The sequence below is a fragment of the Budorcas taxicolor genome, chromosome 2, assembly GCF_023091745.1.
Source record: "Budorcas taxicolor isolate Tak-1 chromosome 2, Takin1.1, whole genome shotgun sequence".
Classification (NCBI taxonomy): Eukaryota; Metazoa; Chordata; class Mammalia; order Artiodactyla; family Bovidae; genus Budorcas; species Budorcas taxicolor.
In genome coordinates this window covers 151,095,985-151,117,854 of record NC_068911.1, presented here as the reverse complement: position 1 = coordinate 151,117,854, position 21,870 = coordinate 151,095,985, and the positions used below count along the sequence as shown (strand labels likewise).

The window sequence follows — 21,870 nt, the reverse complement described above, 5'->3', positions numbered from 1 at the left end:
CCTCTTCCTCCTAATGGGAGACTTGTGGAGTTTGTCTGTCTTCTGAGAGAGAAAACTTATTACTTAGTTGCCAGTGAATACCTTAACAGAAGTCAGTTGGTAGTCAGTTAACTGGTGTTGAAGGCCAAAGGGTCACCAGAAAGAAGTTGGGAAAAAAGCTAAAGAAACTTTTTATAGTTTGAGTTCTTGATTCTATTGCTATAACAGATACAAAAATCTAGGTAGCTGATAAGACTGGTGTGTTCTCTTAAACTACAATCACCATAGTCTCAGGTTCCTTTGTCTTCTATCTGCCATTCTTAATAAGTATCTTCCCTTTTATGAACCAAGATAGCTTCAGCCTCCACTCTCATATCTGTATTCCTACTGGGAAGGAGGAAAGGAGCAAAGGGAGGGCATACAGCTTTTGTGTAGGCTGAAAATTGTATACATAACTTTTATGCATATTACACTGGCCAAAACTTGGTCATGTGTTTATATCAAGTTAGGAGATCTGGGAAGTATGCCTAGCCCAAATTCTACTGTTACGACAAAGGAGTACAGTGGTTATTTGGGGACAACAGTCTCCCATAGTTTACCCTTCTAGCTAAAGATTTACCTTTGTTAATCATTCTTCCCATATGCAGAGTACCCCTACCTTCACCCTGATGGAGACAGCCTCTAAATCTCATTTAGTCATTATATCCAGCTCAGAGTCCAGGGTTATCTCTGGGTTATGTGCAGTTCTCTCCATAAGGTCTAGGTGTGCCTTGGACCATACACCTCATGGTCTTGTTCACTTCAGTTCAGTTGCTCATTTGTGTCTGACTCCTTGCAGCCCTCTTGCCTGTAGCACACCCGGCTTGCCTGTCCATCACCAACTCCTGGAGCTTGCTCAAACTCATGTCCATCAAGTCAGTGATCCCATCCAACCATCTCATCCTCTGTCGTCTCTTTCTCCTGCCTTCAATCTTTCCCAGCATCAGGGACTTTTCCAGTGAGTCAGTTCTTTCATATCAGGTGGCCAAAGTATTGGAGCTTCAGGTTCAGCATCAGTCCTTCCAATGAATATTCAGGATTGATTTCTTTTAGGATTGACTGGTTTGATCTTCTTGCCATCCAAGGGTCTCTCAAGAGTCTTCTCCAACACCGCAGTTCAGAAGCATTAATTCCTCTGCGCTCAGCTTTCTTTATGGTCCAGCTCTCACATCCATACATGACTACTGGAAAAACTGTAGCTTTGACTATAGGAACCTTTGTTGGCAAAGTGGTGTTGTACCTAAAAACTAAAAAGCAAGTTAATCTGCATTCCTCACTCCTGTCTCCACACATATAGCATTTATTATACATTGCTGGAGTAAGCACAGGGTAACCACAGTAAAAATTTCCATTTAGAAAAGACAAGGATTGGGAACTGAGGAGTCACTGGTCTATAGTAGAGATAAAATCTTGTTAGGCAGAAATTGTGAAGACAATGAAAGCAGTGGAATAAGTTCTTAATTAACCCCTGTAACAGTCTCTGTCCGATCTTCTGGGAGGAACCCTTGCTCATTGTACTTCATATGACTCTTGGCTTTGCCCTTTAACAGATTCCCTTTGTCTGTTATCTTTCAAGGCCATAGCTGAAGGGGGTTTTGAAGACTCTGTTCTTTGGAGCCATGCAGCTTTGTGGCCTAGTTGATGCTGATGTAGTCCTGGAAGTTGAGAAAAGTCTAGAAATGTAAAAGTTTTAGAAGTTTTTTTAAAGGTAGAACATGGAGGGTTTTATAGGCTTGAGAAAGAATTAAGGCCAGTATTTTTGTTATTATTTTGATTCTTTTAAATTTTGGAATAATTTTAGATTTACAGAAAAGTTGCAAAGATAATATTGAGATGTACCTGTATACCCCTCATCCAGTTTTCCCTAATATTAACATCAGTTTTTCACAAACTACTTCTCCAGTTACCTCTTAGCATTGCCTTAGTTTGAGAATCAGAAGCAACTGGATTTTTTTAGTCCCACATGCCCTCCACTTACCACACAATTTTAATTCTAGGACATTGGCACAGAGAGAGAGATTCATTTTCAACCTTGATTGCAAACCTGCTAGTTCTAACCCAGATTTATCTGTCTTGAATAGAACCTTGCTGAGAGCAGTAAAAAGTGCTAACACAGACCAGTGTTCTTAATTGTCTCAGTCTTTTCCTTTGAGTTCTGCCTCCTAAAACATTACAGATAACAGTTCTGTGACTATTTTGTTGAGATATAACAGTGCTCACCAGCTTTCCAGTCAGTAATATCTGTGTTTTTACCCTCTGTCTTACTACTGACCTAGTTCTTCCCAGAACAGGGATCGAACTCATGTGACCTGCATTGGCAGGCTGATTCTCTACCACAAGACCACCAGGAAAGCCCCACCATCTTATTACAGGTTCTTCACATTGATGCTTTTCAATTTCTGGGTGAGAATATTTAAAAAGGAGGATTAGTGGGATGAGGTGTGGCTCTTTTTGTCCTTACTGCTACAAATAGCCTTGAGGCTGTAACTGATATTATCTACCTATAGGATCCATTCTGGATTTTCTGCATTTTTCATTAACACTCTGATAGTGTTGATGACTTTTCTGGTGGTATGACTGAGATCTTCTTCCCTGGGGGATCTGAGCCAGTGGTCACTGTGCAGTTGTCAGGCTGTGGTTGCTGCAATTATCCATGCAGAGTTAAAACTGAGCTTGAAAGCACCAAGAGATTCCCTGGTGAATTTCCTTTTATACCAGACATATTCTTCTTGCCCTTATCATGTAGCGGCTACCCTGCCCTCTTATAATTTAAGTAAGTTACAGTATGGTAACTCCTTTCCTTGCCTGTTGCTCTGCCAGCATCAGTTCAGTTCAGTTCAGTTCAGTCACTCAGTCGTGTCCGACTCTTTGCGACCCCATGACTCTCAGCACGCCAGGCCTCCCTGTCCATCACCATCTCCCAGAGTTCACTCAGACTCACGTCCATTGAGTCCGTGATGCCATCCAGCCATCTCATCTTCTGTTGTCCCCTTCTCCTCCTGCCCGCAATCCTCCCCAGCATCAGAGTCCTTTCCAGTGAGTCAGCTCTTCGCATTAGGTGGCCAAAGTACTGGAGCTTCAGCTTTAGCATCATTCCTTCCAAAGAAATCCCAGGGTTGAACTCCTTCAGGTTGGACTGGTTGGATCTCCTTGCAGTCCAAGGGACTCTCAAGAGTCATCTCCAACACCACAGTTCAAACGCATCAATTCTTCGGCGCTCAGCCTTCTTCACAGTCCAACTCTCACATCCATACATGACCACTGGAAAAACCATAGCCTTGACTAGACGGATCTTTGTTGGCAAAGTAATGTCTGTGCTTTTGAATATACTATCTAGGTTGGTCATAACTTTTCTTCCAAGGAGTAAGCGTCTTTTAATTTCATGGCTGCAGTCACCATCTGCAGTGATTTTGGAGCCCAAAATAATAAACTCTGACACTGTTTCCACTGTTTCCCCATCTATTTCCCATGAAGTGATGGGACCGGATGCCATGATCTTCCTTTTCTGAATGTTGAGTTTAAGCCAACTTTTTCACTCTCCTCTTTCCCTTTCATCAAGAGGCTTTTTAGCTCCTCTTCAGTTTCTGCCATAAGGGTGGTGTCATCTGCATATCTGAGGTTATTGATATTTTTCCCGGCAATCTTGATTCCAGCTCGTGCTTCTTCCAACCCAGTGTTTCTCATGATGTACTCTGCATATAAGTTAAATAAGCAGGGTGACAATATACAGCCTTGACGCACTCCTTTTCCTATTTGGAACCAGTCTGTTGTTCATGTCCAGTTCTAACTGTTGCTTCCTGACCTGCATACAGGTGTCTCACGAGGCAGATTAGGTGGTCTGGTATTCCCATCTCTCTCAGAATTTTCCACAGTTTCTTGTGATCCACACAGTCAAAGGCTTTGGCATAGTCAGTAAAGCAGAAATAGATGTTTTTCTGGAACTCTCTTGCTTTTTCGATGATCCAGCAGATGTTGGCCCTTTGATCTCTGGTTCCTCTGCCTTTTCTAAAACCAGCTTGAACATCAGGGAGTTCATGGTTCACGTATTGCTGAAGCCTGGCTTGGAGATTTTTGAGCATTACTAGCGTGTGAGATCAGAAGCCCAAAATGAGTAGCAGCCATCGCTTTAGATTAAATGGGATTCTTCTTGTCCTCTCTTGTGAAAAATTTCCTCCTCTGGAAACCAGAACTGCTAGATCCACAAAATCTAAATTGAAGGAACAAGAAGCACAAATTCTCCAAGTGTGTTATTAAGACTGATAGTGGAGGCATTCCTACTTCTTCGTTTCCAGACCCATGTATTCTCTATAAATGTAATGGCCTGTTGGTTTGTGTTATATATTGTATCTTGAAGGGCACCCAGTTCCTAACGAGATCATCTCTAATCTGCACCTTTAAAGGCTGTGGCCATCAGCTTTGAGGTAAATACGATCTACGATAGGACCAGTGGATCCTTTGGTCCATATGCCCTTATTGTATATACCTCCTTTTCTTCTGTGTAAAGTGGATTCCTCATTCCACAATGATGTTATGCGAGATTTCATGTTAATAAATCATATACTCTTATAAAGCCCTCAGATAGCAGTGTAGCCAAGGCACTGTGGGCAGGAAAGGCAAAAGCAAACCTTAAATAATATGCCAGTCCCAGCCAGAATTAATTGCTACCCTTTCTGGGATGGAAGGAGTCTAATGTAATCAACTTAACACCAAATGTCTGTTTGGTTTCCTTCAGTTCAGTTTGGTCGCTCAGTCATGTCCAACTCTTTGCAACCCCATGACTCACAGCATGCCAGGCCTCCCTGTCCATCACCAACTCCCGGAGTTCACTCAGATTGACGTCCATCGAGTCAGTGATGCCATCCAGCCATCTCATCTTCTGTTGTCCCCTTCTCCTCCTGCCCCCAATCCCTCCCAGCATCAGAGTCTTTTCCAGTGAGTCAACTCTTCGCATGAGGTGGCCAAAGTACTGGAGCTTCAGCTTTAGCATCATTCCTTCCAGAGAAATCCCAGGGCTGATCTCCTTCAGAATGGACTGATTGGATCTCCTTGCAGTCCAAGGGACTCTCAAGAGTCATCTCCAACACCACAGTTCAAACGCATCAATTCTTCGGCACTCAGCCTTCTTCACAGTCCAACTCTCACATCCATACATGACCACAGGAAAAACCATAGCCTCGACTAGACGGACCTTTGTTAGCAAAGTAATGTCTCTGCTTTTGAATATGCTATCTAGGTTGGTCATCACTTTCCTTCCAAGGAGTAAGCGTCTTTTAATTTCATGGCTGCAGTCACCATCTGCAGTGATTTTGGAGCCCAAAATAATAAACTCTGACACTGTTTCCACTGTTTCCCCATCTATTTCCCATGAAGTGATGGGACCGGATGCCATGATCTTCCTTTTCTGAATGTTGAGTTTAAGCCAACTTTTTCACTCTCCTCTTTCCCTTTCATCAAGAGGCTTTTTAGCTCCTCTTCAGTTTCTGCCATAAGGGTGGTGTCATCTGCATATCTGAGGTTATTGATATTTTTCCCGGCAATCTTGATTCCAGCTCGTGCTTCTTCCAGCCCAGCGTTTTTCATGATGTACTCTGCATATAAGTTAAATAAGCAGGGTGACAATATACAGCCTTGACGCACTCCTTTTCCTATTTGGAACCAGTCTGTTGTTCCATGTCCAGTTCTAACTGTTGCTTCCTGACCTGCATACAGGTGTCTCACGAGGCAGATTAGGTGGTCTGGTATTCCCATCTCTCTCAGAATTTTCCACAGTTTCTTGTGATCCACACAGTCAAAGGCTTTGGCATAGTCAATAAAGCAGAAATAGATGTTTTTCTGGAACTCTCTTGCTTTTTTGATGATCCAGCAGATGTTGGCAATTTAATCTCTGGTTCCTCTGCCTTTTCTAAAACCAGCTTGAACTGGAAGTTCACGGTTCACATATTACTGAAGCCTGGCTTGGAGAATTTTGAGCATTACTTTACTAGCATGTGAGATGAGTGCAATTGTGCAATAGTTTGAGCATTCTTTGGCATTGCTTTTCTTTGGGATTGGAATGAAAACTGACCTTTTCCAGTCCTGTAGCCACTGCTGAGTTTTCCAAATTTGCTGGCATATTGAGTGCAGCACTTTGACAGCATCATCTTTCAGGATTTGAAACAGCTCCACTGGAATTCCATCACCTCCACTAGCTTTGTTCATAGTGATGCTTTCTAAGGCCCACTTGACTTCACATTCCAGGATGTCTGGCTCTAGATGAGTGATCCTTAAGGGATAGTATTCATTCAAGGGCCAGGGATCAGCCTCTAGAGTAGCTGAGAAATTGGACATTGAGCAGCATAAGTTGCTAAATCAGACTTACTAAAAGGGATCCCCTATTTTCGAGTGCACTTGGAGCTTTTACCTCTGCCACCGTGCCTATTACTCATGGGCCCTTTGTGGAAGTGTTTGGATGGCTGAGTATAGAGATTGACTGGCATCCACTAGACAGGTTACATGGGTGATTGTTTAATGTCTCTTCAGTGAAGTTCTCTGGTGAGCATTAACATGTGAAACAGATCTTCACCCTTTGTTCATACTATGCATAAACCTCTTCCATAAATCATTTTCCCCTGATTTTCCAGGCTTACTCCTTCTAGGCCCCTGATCATCCATCTAGACTATTTACCACCATCCAAGGTTCCTCTGGCCCACGTTTCTCTCCATACAAAATGGACAGTGAGGTGCACTTCTCAAACTCTATGCATTGGAGGATTTCATCTTAGTCCTATGTTCCAGGGCCGTCCCTTAGTGGAGCTACAATGCAGCAACGGTTCATTTTCAGCTTGTATCAGTGTACCGAGATGATCCATCCATGAATCAGGCACAGGTTTATTTCTTCTTCTGTCTGGTCACCAGAATGCTCATAGATCTGTTTTCATTATCTATTCTTGTTTACATGGATATACCACTCGCATTTTATGATGGATTACTGCTGTAGCTTCCTGATCTTACAACTTCATTGGTGTGAGAGCACCCAGCTCATGATGGCTTGCTCTGGTTGCATAGTTCCTTGATGACCCATAGTCTTTAGGATTATTTACCCCATATCACTATATCAGTTATCTAGTGCTGTATAACAATATACTTAAAATAGTAACTGTTTATTATTGCTTATAAGTCAGTGGTCATTTAAGTGGTTCTGTTTATCTAGGCCTGTCTTGGCCAGTTGTGACTGAATTCTCTCATTTTCTCATACATGCATGGTCATTTGGTAAGTTGGCTCGGGATTAGCTGGTCCACAGTGGCATTCCTTGTATGACTGGCGATTGGCTGTCTAGTGGTTGGGGTGATTTAGGAGAGTAGCCATGTTTTCTTTTTTCACCTGGTAGGGTTACCCGGAAGTTAAGCACATGGCAATGGTAGGGTTCCAAAAGAATGAGTGAAAATTTGCATGGTGCCTGTAGCCTTAGAATCAGGACTCAGGTACTGTTGTGTCTGTTAGAGTCTTTTGGGAAAAGGAAATCACAAGGCCAGCCTCATTAAGGGATAGGGAAATAGATGGCATTTCATAATAGAGGGCTTGGATACAAGGAAGGAAATAATTTGGGATTTTTTTTTAACAGCTTTATTGAGGTACAGTTTATACACCATAAAATTCACCTGTTTTAAATGTATAATTCTGTATTTTTTGAGTTGTGCAGCCATCACCATAATCCAGTTTTAGAACATTGCTATAACACCAGTAAGGTCCATTGTGCAGTCTAACACATTTTTCAAACGCTGGAATTATATCCTCTTCTACTTTGTCCCAGCCCAGTTCACTACTGATGAAAAGTCTTGGTGGTATTACACTTTAGGATACCAAAGATTTTACCACCAGCCAATGGTATTTCTGCTACCATTGCCACATAATTGATCCAGTTCCAGAATCTTGTCCTTAGAGTGTGCTTCCTAGACCCTTTTCTAGCACTAACTGTTGTTCAAGTTTCTTAGAAACAAACCCTGAAATGGAGAGTAGTGTCCAGTGATTTAGTTAGGAATTATTCCCAGGGGATACCAGGAAGGGACTGGGGGAAGCAGGATACTGCAGTGCAGGAGAAAATGAGTGAGTGTGATCTCAGACAAAAATCTGATCTCTGATCAGAAAAATGCAGCGTTTAGGCTTCATCCTAATCCCAGAGAGAAATTCTGTTATATACATTTCACCTTAAAACTGTTCTAATCCAAGGCAGGGGAGCTTGACTTCTATCCTTGAGCACCTGACCTTACTTTTGACTCTGAGAGTGCAGGCAAAGGCTCTAGTAGCTTGAGGACAATCTTGTGAAGAGGAACCCTAGGTACTGGCTATCAAAAAAATTTAAAAACCAACCCAAATAGAAGAACTTGAAAAAGAATAGATACATGTATATGCATAACTAAATCACTTTGCAGTACACCTGAAAGTAACAAAGCATTGTTAACCACCTATACTCTAATATTAAAGGAAAAAAAATCGGGAGGAAAAATCTTTAATTGGTGTGAAAGAGAGGATACAAAAATAAGACCAGAGGGAATCTGGGTGGAGCATCTACACTGTCTGCTTGTAGGCTTTATTCATGATGGATCTCCTAAAATAAGCTCTTTTAATCAAAGCATGAGCATGTTTCTGAATGGACCCTCTACTTAATATAGGTTCAGGTATTTGGGAATAATAGATCAGGGGAAAGGGGCTTAAGAAATTTTAACTTTGTGTTCATGAACTTAAAGTAGTTTAGTCACTATGAATTGAAATGTTGTTGACATTTAGTGATAACATTTCAGTTACAAAGACTATAAGAACATTTTGGATTTTGCTTATTTTACTTTTTAGAGCTATTCATTATCAAGATCGAATGGTTTGCTTCTTTTATTTTCAATTTTTTTTATTATGATTTTTTCACTTTAGTTCTTAATTGATTCTTTTGGTCTTAGTAGCTGAATCATTTCATCTGGGCTTGCTTTTGGCAAAGAAAACCTATATATTCTTGGTGTCTCTGGTTTGACTTTTTTATAAAGGAACTGCTCCTTCATTTTTGCCTAATAACCAGGGTTTTGGATTGGATTGACTTTTGACTAGGTAATGAAAAGCTTGTTTTTATGATTCTCATTTACGTAAGGTTTTAACACCTTGTGGTGTAACTTCTAAGCATGTCAATTAATTCAGCAATTGAAATGTAAATTCTAATGACAACTATTTAAAATTAAGAATCGTATCTTTATACATATATGTTTGAATTAAATTATTAACTATAGGAACAACAAGGCTATGACAGATCCCTCAAGAAAGTATTTAACCAGCAGTAGAGAGAAGCAGCTGAGTTTGAAACAGTCAGAAGAGAATAGGACATCAGGTAAGTATTTGGTCTTTACATAATATAGTTGTTTATGGTATGATATATAGTATTAACTAGAAATAGAAATGTAAACTGGGGCATATTTCTCACATATTTAGGAACACTGTGTAAATTTTGTACTAGTTACTGGATGCGAATTTATATCCTGTTGTTGCTGTTTAGTCGATCGGTTGTGTTCAACTCTTTGTGACCCCATGGACTGTAGCCCACCAGGCTCCTCTGTCCATGGGATTTCCCAGGCAGAAATTCTGGGGTTGGTTACCGTTTCCTTCTCCAGGGGATCTTTCCAAACCAAGGATCAAACCCATGTCCCCTGCTTGGCAGGTGGATACTTTACCACTGAGCCACCTTGGAAGCCCTACCCAATTTGTATCCTGCTGCTGCTGCTGCTAAGTCGCTTCAGTCATGTCCGACTCCGTGCGACCCCATAGATGGCAGCCCACCAGGCTCCCCCATCCCTGGAATTCTCCAAGCAAGAACACTGGAGCGGGTTGCCATTTCCTTCTCCAATGCGCGAAAGTGAAGTCGCTCAGTCGTGTCCGACTCTCAGTAACCCCATGGACTGCAGCCTTCCAGGCTGCTCTGTCCATGGGATTTTCCAGGCAAGAGTACTGGAGTGGGGTGCCATTGCCTTCTCCAAATTTGTATCCTGGTACTTGGCTAAAATATTTTTTAAAATATTAGAATTATAAGGGGATTTTTATTTTGCTTACAAGGAATTTAAGCTTTACATCTCCCTATTCAACTACCTAGAATTAAGTTCTTTCATTGTCAAAGTACCTGGACCATGGAATGAATCCAAGGAGTTAAATTTGTTGAAATTAAAACTTATCAGTGTTTCTGGTTCCAGAAGATCTTGTAATTATCACATAAAGAGTGGTATAAGCTCACCTTGTTTTTAACAAAAACTAAAAGATTGTCCCTGAATTTTTATTGCTGCTTCCTATACTTAGCATCACTCTGGTCCTCTGAACTTCTTAGAGACTCATGTATTTAGTATTGATTTGAATATTGTGTTTAACTTGAAATAGAAGAAAGCTAAAATATGGCATGATTTTGATAAATTGGGAGTTTGAGAGAATTCATTTCATCTGAACTCTAGAAACAGTCTCCTTTTAGGGGTTCAGCTGCTGCTGCTGCTGCTGCTGCTAAGTCATTTCAGTCATGTCCAACTCTGTGCAACGCCATAGACGGGAGCCCACTAGGCTCCCCCGTCCCTGGGATTCTCCAGGCAAGAACACTGGAGTGGGTTGCCATTTCCTTCTGCAATGCATGAAATGAAAAGTGAAAGTGCAGTTGCTCAGTAGTGCCGAACTCTTAGCGACCCCATGGACTGCAGCCTACCAGGCTCCTCCGTCCATGGGATTTTCCAGGCAAAAGTACTGGAGTGGGTTGCCATTGCCTTCTCCGTTTAGGGGTTCAGACTTACATATAAATTGGACTCTGACAGAAAGAGAAAGCTCTAATATAATTCACACCTCTGAAGTAATAATTCATTATATAAATGCTGTTTTTTGGTTTTCAGCTTTTACAATCAACCTGTGGTTAGAAAGGACTTCCCTGGTAGCTCAGACAGTAAAGCATCTGCCTACAATGCAGGAGACCCAGGTTCAATCCCTGGGTCGGGAAGATCCTCTGGAGAAGGAAATGGCAACCCACTCCAGTACTCTTGCCTGGAAAATCCCACGGACGGAGGAGTGTGGTAGGCTACAGTCTATGGGGTCGCAAAGAGTTGGACACGACTGAGCAACATCTCTTTCACTTTCACTATAGTTAGAATACAGAATACTTAAAGATGTATTAATACTTAATAGATGCATTAATATTTAATACTGTTGGAGTTATGGTACATCGTACAAGTATTGATGTGGAAGAGGAGAGAGAGAGGAAAGTATAAGAGGTCAACTGGTAAAGTTTCATGGAACAAAATGTAGAGAGTTTTAAGTGTGTTAATGTTGCAAAGTTCATCAGTAGAACTCAACACAACTGATGGGGAGTTCCCAAGCAGTCCAGTGGTCAGGACCTGGTGCTTTCACTGTCACTGGCCGGAGTTCAATCCCTGGTCAAGGAACTAAGATCTCACAAGCCACATGACACAGCCAAAAAATTAAATAAAATGGTAAAATAACACAACTGATAATTGGTTGGAGAGAAGAGGAGTAGAGGTGATATAAATGAGAAATTATTTCTAATTTTTCTTGAGAGAGCCAGCTGATGCTGTTTAAAATTAATAAATTGAAAAATTACACAAATGTTATATAAATTATACCTAATATTATGGAGGAAATCAGAGAAACTGAATTTCAAAAATTGGTTAGAAACTGGAAGAAAAATTTGTGGAGCTTTAGGGCTAGAGAGTATTCTTTTGTAACCTCTTACAAACTAGTCACAGTATTTGATCTTCAGACATGCAATGTAGGTATTACTTTGATGAAAAGAAAGGGGAAAATAGAGTTAAATATAAACAAGCCCAGTGCGTAATTTTATTATTAAATGAACTTGAATGGTTGATTTAGGAATTGAATTTTTCCTGTGTCTGTTCATTTTTCTAGGGCTTCTACCTTTGCAGTCGTCATCTTTTTATGGTAGCAGAACTGCAGCCAAGGACTATACTCCTGGCAGCACTAACCTAGACAGGTATGCATTGACTATATGCCTTGTGAAGAACTTAAAGAGCTTTCTTTGAATATTAAATGATGGGAGGATCTATGTGTTGTGCTCTAAATGAATACATTGATTTAACAACATAGATGAAAATTACAGATTCATGGCATTTTAGTTACAGGGTACTCTAGTTTAGTTCAAACTATTGCTTTTTATGTTTTTCAACACGTGTATAAACCTGATGTCTGGGAAGACTTGTACTGAGGCCACAGGTTGTGACTTGCAGTGTGATCAGATTCTAGACCAGTGTATTTTCCATCATCCCAAGTAAAGTAATTCCCCACTGAGACATTTTAAAATTGCCTTTATTGCTTGCATGTTTGTTAAGCTACCTACCAGAATTTAAGGTGTTTTCCTAAAAGAGCAAAACGTTTCACCTTAGTATCTTTTCCTGGAAAAGGCTAGTCAGAAGTTTAATTGGTGATTCTAGAAATACAGCTCAGATGGTAAAGAATCTGCCTGCAATGCAGGAGACCCGGGTTTAATCCCTGGGTCAGGAAGGTCCCCTGGAGAAGGAAGTGGCAACCCGTTCCAGTGTTCTTGCCTGTAGAATTCCATGGACAGAGGAGCCCAGTGGGCTATAGTCCATGGAGTCGCAGAGTCGGACACAACTGAGCAACTGACACAGAGATGTAGGTTAAATTTTTGAGGTTTATTGAGTATGAATATATATGTGTTCATAGAATGCCACACAGAAGGGCAGTTGTAAAAAGTGAGAGTATAAATATGCTACTATATATAGCATAGTGATCACTCATAGATAATGACCAGTTAAGTCATATTTTATTTTTTGCTAGAATTTAATTCAAAGTGGTAAAAATATCTAGATTATTTGTGTTAAATGATTAAGGTGAGTTGAAGAATTTGATATTATATATTTAGATATACTCAGCCTTGGGTGGAATCTGTCGAGCACTTTATGACTTTAATGGTTAACTCTTTGAATTTAAGAGAGGAAGCTTAATGTATTTCTGCTTACTAGAAGAATCTTAAAGGAGTCCAAGTTGAAAAAAAACTAAACTTGGTTTTCAACTGTTTAAATACAGTGCAGATTTCTTTTCAAAGTAATAGAATGAGCATATTCATTGCACATAGGAATTATTGAAGAAATAAAAATTTCTTTTAATACAAAACTGCCCTCAAAGATAAGATGAAAATTTTCAGACTGGTAAGAAAAATAATGTTGAGTAAAGGCTGAAGCCATAAAGCACGTTTAAAACCCAGACTGGAGTCAAGTATTTAGGGCTGGGTCTTCAAAACCAACATGAGGTTGGAAACTGAACTTGACCCCCAATCAGAACTTGATTTCTTTTCTGAAGATACATGAAGCTGGATATCTCGAACTGCCCTCTGTGCTAGTAAGTAAGTGTTAGTCGCTTAGTCATGCCCAACTCTTTGTGACCCCATGGACTGCAGCCCACCAGGCTCCCCCGTCCATGAGATTCTCCTGGCAAGGATACTGGAGTGGGTTGTCATTTCCGTCTCCACTGTGCTAGTAAACCAAGCCCAAACACTTCTATGTAACTGCCTGCATTTGGAACCTTAATATGCTGCTTACCTGGTGCTCCTTCTACTTGTGCTCAGTCACTTCAGTTGTGTCCAGCTCTTTGCAAACCCTATGGACTGTAGCCCACCAGGCTCCTTTGTCCATGGGATTTTCCTAGCAAAAATGCTGGAGTGGGTTGCCATTCCCTCCTTCAGGAGCTCTTCCCGACCCAGGGATCAAACCCATGTCTCCTACATTGCAGGCAGTTTCTTTACCACTGAGCCACTGGGGAAGCCTGATAGAAAGCAAATACCCAAAAATGGGGTTTGCATTGGTTGGTATCTGCTTTAATGTTCCCTATGTAGGGGCAAAAATTCTGAACCCCTGATATAAAGTCCTATGCAGATTAGAGGTCCAGACTGAGACAGCTACTAAACAAGCAAAAATCCATGATCATAGGATGTAGCATAGATAAAGAGGAGATTGTAAATGTAAATGAATTTTATTTAAAAAGATTTATAGAAAATTTATTTCAAATTCATTAAAAATCTATGAATTTATAAAAAAGAGATTTATGTAGGGCTTCTTGGTCTACCATCCATTTTTTTGTTTTTTAACCCTCTATGCTGGGAAAGATTGAGGGCAGGAAGAGAAGGGGACGACAGAGGATGAGATGGTTGGATGGCATCACCAACTCTGGACATGGGTTTGGGTAAACTCCAGGAGTTGGTGATGGACAGGGGGCCTGGCGTGCTACGGTTCATGGGGTCACAAAGAGTCGGATATGACTGAGTGACTGAACTGAACTATGTCTTAATAGCATTTTGGAGAAAAAAAAAATAGACTAAAGAAAATAAAGGAAGGGAATTTGTCAAAGAAATACTGGATGAAAATGATGGAAGTCCACACTGAAAAGCCTCAACAAATGCCAAAGAGCGGATACATATTTTTTTAAATCTACCTTGTGGAAGATGATGGGTAAAGAAATTTTTAAAAGCTGCCAGAAACAAAAATATCATCTATAAAATGAAAACAGACTGACATCAGCAACAGTAGGAACAGATGATACCAAAGAACTACACATCCAGTTAAATTTTAATTCAAGAATGCAAGGACAGAATTTATTTAGCAAGAAGAAAAGTAAACAAAGGAGTAAAAGTAAGAAAAATCAGTGAGCAAAAAAATTTTTAAGCATCTTTAAAAATTAAGTACCTTTAATATTTATTCTTTTGTAGAAGTAATAAGGGCATATGGTAGAAACTTCAGAAGCTACAGAGTGCATACAGTGAAAAGTAAATCTCTCCTAACTCCTACTTGTTCATTTTCTTTCAGGAGGCGACTGCTATTACTAATATCTTTCCAGACTTATTATGCATCTAAATATATTTTGATAGTTTTTATAAAAATGATTAGGATTGAAAACAAAAGATTAACAGAATATTATACCAAAAGAGGTTACAATAAATGAGTAGAGAAGAGTATGGGAAATTAAAACATTTTAAGTTCCTTATTTTGTTTTAGAGGAGGCCACAGTTAACTTTGTTGATGTTCCGTCTCTCATTGTCCAACTCTTTGCAGTTCCTATGGACTGCAGCACACCAGGCCTCCCTCAACATTTCCTGGAGCTTGCTCAAACTCATGTGCGTTGAGTCAGTGATGCCGTCCAACCATCTTGTCCTCTATCGTCCCCTTCTCCTCCTGCCTTCAATCTTTCCCAGCATCGGGGTCGTTTCTAATGAGTCGGCTCTTTGTCTCAGGTGGCCCAAGTATTGGAGTTTAAGCATCAGTCCTTCCGATGAATATTCAGAATTGATTTTCCTGCAAAAGTCATAGCTTTGATGACACAGACCTTTTCAACAAAGTAATGGCTCTGCTTTTTAATATGCTTTCTTGGTTGGTCATACCTTTTCTTCCAAGAATCAAGCATCTTTTAAAATTTCATGGCTGCATTCACCATCTGCAGTGATTTTGGAGCCCAAGAAAATAAAGTCTGTCACAGTTTCCATTGTTTCCCCATCTATTTGCTGTGAGGTGATGGAGCCGAATGCCATTCTCTTAGTTCTTTGAATGCTGAGTTTTAAGCCAGATTTTTCATGCTCCTCTTTCACCTTTATTAAGAGGCTCTTTAGTTCCTCTTCGCTTTCTGCCATAAGGGTGGTGTCATTTGTGTATCTGAGGTTGTTGCTATTTCTCCTGGCAATCTTGATTTCAGCTTATGCTTCATCCAGCCCAGCCTTTCACATGATGTATTCTGCATATAAGTTAAATAAGCAGGGTGACAATATACAGCCTTGACGTACTCCTTTCCCAATTTGGAAGCAGTCTGTTGTTCCATGTCCAGTTCTGACTGTTGCTTCTTGACCTGCATATAGATTTCTCAGGAGGTAGGTAAGGTGGTCTGGTATTCTCATCTCTTGAAGAATTTTCCACAGTTTTTTGTGATCCATATAGTCAAAGACTGGCATAATCAATGAAGCAGAAGGAGATGTTTTTCTGGAACTCTCTTGCTTTTTCAGTGATCCAACGGATGTTGGCAATTTGATCTCTGTTTCTACTGCCTTTTCTACATCCAACTTGAACATCTGGAAGTTCTCGGTTCACGTACTGTTGAAGCCTGGCTTGGAGACTTTTGAGCATTACTTGGCTTGTGTGTGAGATGAGTGCAATTGTGCAGTAGTTTGAATATTTTTTGGCATTGCTCTTCTTTGCGATTTTAATGAAAACGGACCTTTTCCAGTCCTGTGGCCACTGCTGAGTTTTCCAAATTTGCTGGCGTATTGAGTGCAGCACTTTCACAGCATCATCTTTTAGGATTTTGAATTAGCTCAACTGGAATTCCGTCACCTCCACTTGCTTTGTTTGTAGCGATGCTTCCTAAAGGCCACTTGATTTCACATTCCAAGATGTCTGGCACTAGGTGAGAGATCACACCATCATGGTTATCTGGGTCATGAAGATCTTTTTTGTGTAGTTCTGTGTATTCTTGCCACTTCTTAGTATATTCTGCTTCTGTTAGGTCCGTACCTTTTCTGTCCCTTACTATGCCTATCTTTGCATGAAATGTTCCCTTGGTATCTCTGACTTTCTTGAAGAGATCTCTAGTCTTTCCCATTCTGTTGTTTTCCTCTGTTTCTTTGCATTGTTCCTTGGGAGGGCTTTCTTACCTCTCCTTGCTGTTCTTCGGAACTCTATTCAGATGCTTTTGTCTTTCCTGTTCTCCTTTGCCTTTCGCTTCCCTTTTTCTCAGCTGTGTGTAAGGCCTCCTCAGACAACCATTTTGCCTTTTTGCATTTCTGTTCTTGGGGATGGTTTTGACCACCACCTCTTGTACAGTGTCATGAACTATAGAGTTCTTTAGGCACTCTGTTCATCAGATCTAATCCCTGGAATCTATTTGTCATTTCCACTGTATAATCGTAAGGGATTTGATTTACGTCATACCTGAATGATCTAGTGGTTTTCTCTACTTTTATTAATTTAAGTCTGAATTTGGCAATAAGGAGTTCATGATCTGAGCCACTCACCTCCCATTCTTGTTTTGCTGACTATATAGAGCTCCTCCACCTTCTGCTGCAAAGAATATAGTCAATCTGATTTCAGTATTGACCATCTGGTGGTGTCCATGTGTAGAGTCGTCTCTTGTGTTGTTTTCTATGACCAGTGCATTCTCTTGGCAGAACTCTGTTAAACTTTGCCCTGCTTCATTTTGTACTCCAAGGCCAAACGTTGCTCTAGGTATCTGTTTTCTTACTTTTGCCTTCCAGTTCCCTATGATGAAAAGGACATTTTTGGCATTAACTTAGACATATTAAAAAGTTAAAGATGACTTCCACTTCTGTCCAAGGTGGACTATCAAGGACCACATTATCCTCCTTCCTGAAACAACCAAGAACCTGGACAAACTGTGTGAAACATTGCATCTCAAGACATTGGACATGAATCAGTGAAGGACAGTGATCCCTGAGAGATGGGAAACAAATTAGCTTTATGACTATGTTAGCTTGCTTGCTAGTGAAAGTTTCTAGGTTGCCCACACAAGGAGGGGGAACCAGGCAGAGCCAGTCCTGGGCTCTTCCTGAGTTGAGGAAATGGAGCTAGGAATCTAGGGAATGCAAGGTGGCTAGAATTCACAGAGCAGAGTACCAGAAGGGAAAGCTACACAAAGAAGGAATTGTAGAGATCTGCAGAGAGTCCCCCTTGAGTATTCATTTTGAGTGCTGAGCAGCATGTGCAGGTGAGGAGACTGGTCCAGGCCAGGGCAAGAACCACCCTAAAGGATCTAAATGGATGATATTTAGAGTATACATAAAGCCAGGCATAGTTCCTGTTCCTAATGGCCGTTTGAATGCCTCCAAAAGGACTTGCCTCATTAATGAGGAAAAACTGTCCCTAGACGAATTGCTGCTCTGCTCCCAGATAACAAACCTTAAACCCACCATTGTACTGTTTCTGGGTAACCTAACCACATCCCAGAACAAAATTTGAGAATGTTTATAGAAATAAAAACTATCCAATACCTCACAAGATAAAATTTCACAGTTTCTGGCCTCCAAGAAAATATTATGAAGTGTACAAAGAAACAGAAAAAACAACTCATAAGGAAGAGAAAAATTAATAAATACTGACTCAGAAATGACACATATGGCGGATTCATGTTGATGTATGGCAAAACCAATACAATATTATAAAGTAGCCTCCAATTAAAATAAATAAATTTAAATTTAAAAAAAAGAAATGACACATAGGATAGAATTAGTAGACCAAGGGTATCAGGCTATTAACCTAAATCAGTAATGACACTAAGTATAAATACACTAAATGTTTCAGTAAAAGACTAGATTTTAAAGGAAGAATGATAATCTTATATGCTGTTTAAAAGACAATTGCAGTATAAAGATGGAGAAAGGTTGGAAGCAGAAGGATGAAAAATTATACATGTGTCTTGTCCAAACTACAGTGTATAGGAGCACATAGTAAGGAATAAAGCTGATAGAAAGCTAATGATAACTTCAAGGTTGTGATTGGGAAGGGGCACTTGGAGGTTTTCGACATGAATGGTTGTTACTTATGTGTTTGCTTTATAAAAATATGTTAAGCTCCACACTTTATTTTTATACAACAGTGCTACACATTGGACTTTTATATACTTTTCTATTCTATTTCACAATTTTTTTTTTTTTTTTAAGTAAAAAACCAAACACTGGCTAACAGATGTCCTTGGCACGTAGTAAGTTGTTCGAGGCTTTTTTCTTGGCTTTTCCTTATAAAAAAGTGTATCATATTCCTGCTTTGTAGGATGCAAAAAGTAAATGTCCAGGCAAATTAAAGACCTGAATAGGAGGGAAAACAAGATTTTAAATTGTTAAAAGCATATAGTAAACCATTTCTCTGATCTTACTTTATAGAATGATTCTTAAGATAGAAATTGAAACCATAAAGAAAGACTGATATGTTCAACTTAGGTAATAATGAGGAAATGATAAAATAACAATGAAATCATGTTCCATTCATTAGAGGGATAATATTGTAATGGAGACTATGTGAAAAGGGGAAATTGTCTATTGGGGGAAATTCTCTATTGGTGGAAACATAAATTGGTACAGCATTTTTGGGAAACAATCATTAGCTAGGAAAATTTTAAATGAAAATTAAAAATATTCCTAACATTTTCACTGCTAAGCTTATAAGAGTAAGTTCTCAAGGAGATTGGGTAAGAATATTTGTTGCATAATAGTGGAAAGAGTTCACTGCCTAAAGGTTTTCAAGACTAGGTAAACTGATGTATGATAGCCATCAGGTGGATAAAAATGAATAAAAAAGTAAAACTATATTTTTTCTCAAGCTATTAACTTGGCTTATTTTGATTGTACATTACCATGTTATTTGCCTCTTCAGCTCCCTATCACCAGATTTGCTAATTTACATTTGTGAAATTTTTTTCCCAAGTGATCATTATTACTGATATTTCCTCAAATTTAGGATTTTTATTTCCCCCTAGACATTGACTTCTCTGAATCTAGTAGGGGAAGAAAGCAGCATTCAAATTTGTTTTGTTTCTTTGTTAAATTTTCTTTTTTATAGGACTAATATTTCAAGCCAAACTCCATCTGCCAAAAGAAGTTTGGGATTTCTTCCTCAGCCAGCTCCTCTTTCTGTTAAAAAACTGAGGTGTAACCAGGATTACACTGGTTGGAACAAGCCAAGAGTGCCCCTTTCCTCTCACCAACAGCAGCAACTGCAGGGGTAGGTAAATTATTTTATTTCGCTTTCTTTTTATAAAGTGATTCAACTGAAGTATGTTCTACTTGGTATGTGTGCATGCTAAATCTCTTCAGTCGTGTGCAACTCTTTGTGTCCCTGTAGACTGTAGCCCCCAGGCTCTTTTGTCCATGGGGATTCTCCAGGCAAGAATACTGGAATGGCTTGCCATGCCCTCCTCCAGGGGATCTTCCTGACCCAGAGATCAAACCCACATCTCTTACATCTGTTATAGTGGTCTCTTATATCTTCTGTATTGGCAGACCAGTTCTTTACCACTAGCACCACCTGGGAAGCCCTTTCACTTGATATAAAAAATGATTAAAAGAGTCATAAATTATAGTTCTCAAATATTTTTTCACTTATTAAAGATTTATCACGTCCATGAAGTTCCGCTCATTATCTAGTCTCTAATTTTTGGACCTTGAAAACAAAACACGTGTGTGTGTGTTTCTGTGTAAATGTATGCTGCTGCTGCTGCTGCTGCTGCTGCTGCTGCTGCCAAGTTGCTTCAGTCATGTCTGACTCTGTGCGACCCCATACACAGCAGCCCACCAGGCTCACCCGTCCCTGGGATTCTCCAGGCAAAAACACTGGAGTGGGTTGCCATTTCCTTCTCCAATGCATGAAAGTGAAAAGTGAAAGTGAAGTCGCTCAGGCATGTCCAACTCTTAGCGACCCCATGGACTGTAGCCCACCAGGCTCCTCCAAATGTGTATATATATAAAAAAAATCATAAAGAAGAAAATGCGTATTCTTAACTCTCCTATACTTCGTCCATTTCCTTAGATACTTCAGTATTAATTTTATTTTTATCTTTACCAGCCTCATGCTTATATTTTTAACCATACAAAAATGAGATCATGGTATAATAGCTGTAATAGTAATATCAGTCATAGCTGAAGTGTTTGTTATGTGCCAGAAACTGTGTTTCAATGAATTTTGTCTTTAAATCCTCACAGTAGCTCTCTGAGCTAGATGTATTAAAAAATCTGTTTTTGTAGATTAAGGGAATAAGACTTGTGCTTCCCTGGTAGCTCACCTGGCAAAGAATCCACCTGCAATGCAGGAGACCCTGGCTCAATTACTGGGTTGGGGAAATCCCCTGGAGAAGGGAAAGGCGACCCATTCCAGTATTTTTGGTCTTCCCTGGTGACTCAGATGGTAAAGAATCTGCCTACAGGGCGGGAGACCTGGGTTTGAGACCTGAGTTCGATCCCTTGGTTGGAAGATCCCCTGGAGGAGGGCACGACAACCCTCTCCAGTATTCTTACCTGGAGAATCCCATGGACAAAAGAGCCTGGAGGGCTACAGTCCATGGGGTTGCAAAGAGTCAGATGTAACCAAGCGCCTATACACAGTGCAGCACAACTAAGGCTTAGAGGAATTAATTAACTTACTTGAGGTGTTGTAATACACTAATAGTGAATCTAGGTAGTTGGAGCCCTCTTGCATTTTTTTCCTTCCAGCTTTATTGCAGTGTAATTGACATACAGCACTGTATAAGTTTAAATTGTACAGCGTAATAATTGGACTCTATACATCATGAAATGATTACCACAGTAAGTTTAGTGACTATCAGTCATCTTACATAAATATAAAAGAAAAAGAAGATTTTTAATTGAAGTATAGTTGATTTACAGTGTTAATTTCTGCTATACAGCATAATGATTCAGTTATACATATTTAAAATGTTCTTTTCCGTATGTTTTATCATAGGATATTGAATATAGCTCCCTGTGCTATACAGTAGGACCTTGCTGTTTATCCTTTCTGTATATAATAGCTTAGATCTGCTGATCCCCAACTTCCAACTCTATCCCTCCCCCTTGGCAACCACCAGACGTTGTTTATGACCATGATTCTGTTTCATAGGTAGGTTCACTTGTGACATATTTTCGATTCCACATATGAGTGATATCATATGGCATTTTTCTTTCCCTTTCTGATTTACTTCACTTAGTGTGATAATCTCTAGTTGTATCTGTGTTGCTGCATATGGCATTATTTCATACTTTTTTATGGCCGAGTAGTACACACACACACACTTTCTTTATCCATTCATACACACACACACACACACACACACACACA

General features: G+C 39.9%; 1 protein-coding gene across 1 annotated transcript in view; it reads left to right on the top strand.

Annotated features, from left to right (window-relative positions):
• Positions 1-21,870, top strand: part of USP37 (ubiquitin specific peptidase 37) — a 77,313-nt gene that overhangs the window by 10,596 nt on the left and 44,847 nt on the right. The window contains exons 6-8 of the mRNA XM_052664149.1: positions 9,268-9,365; positions 11,921-12,005; positions 19,600-19,761. Of these exons, the coding sequence (XP_052520109.1) occupies positions 9,268-9,365; positions 11,921-12,005; positions 19,600-19,761 (345 nt within the window). The remainder of the gene's footprint in view (positions 1-9,267; positions 9,366-11,920; positions 12,006-19,599; positions 19,762-21,870) is intronic.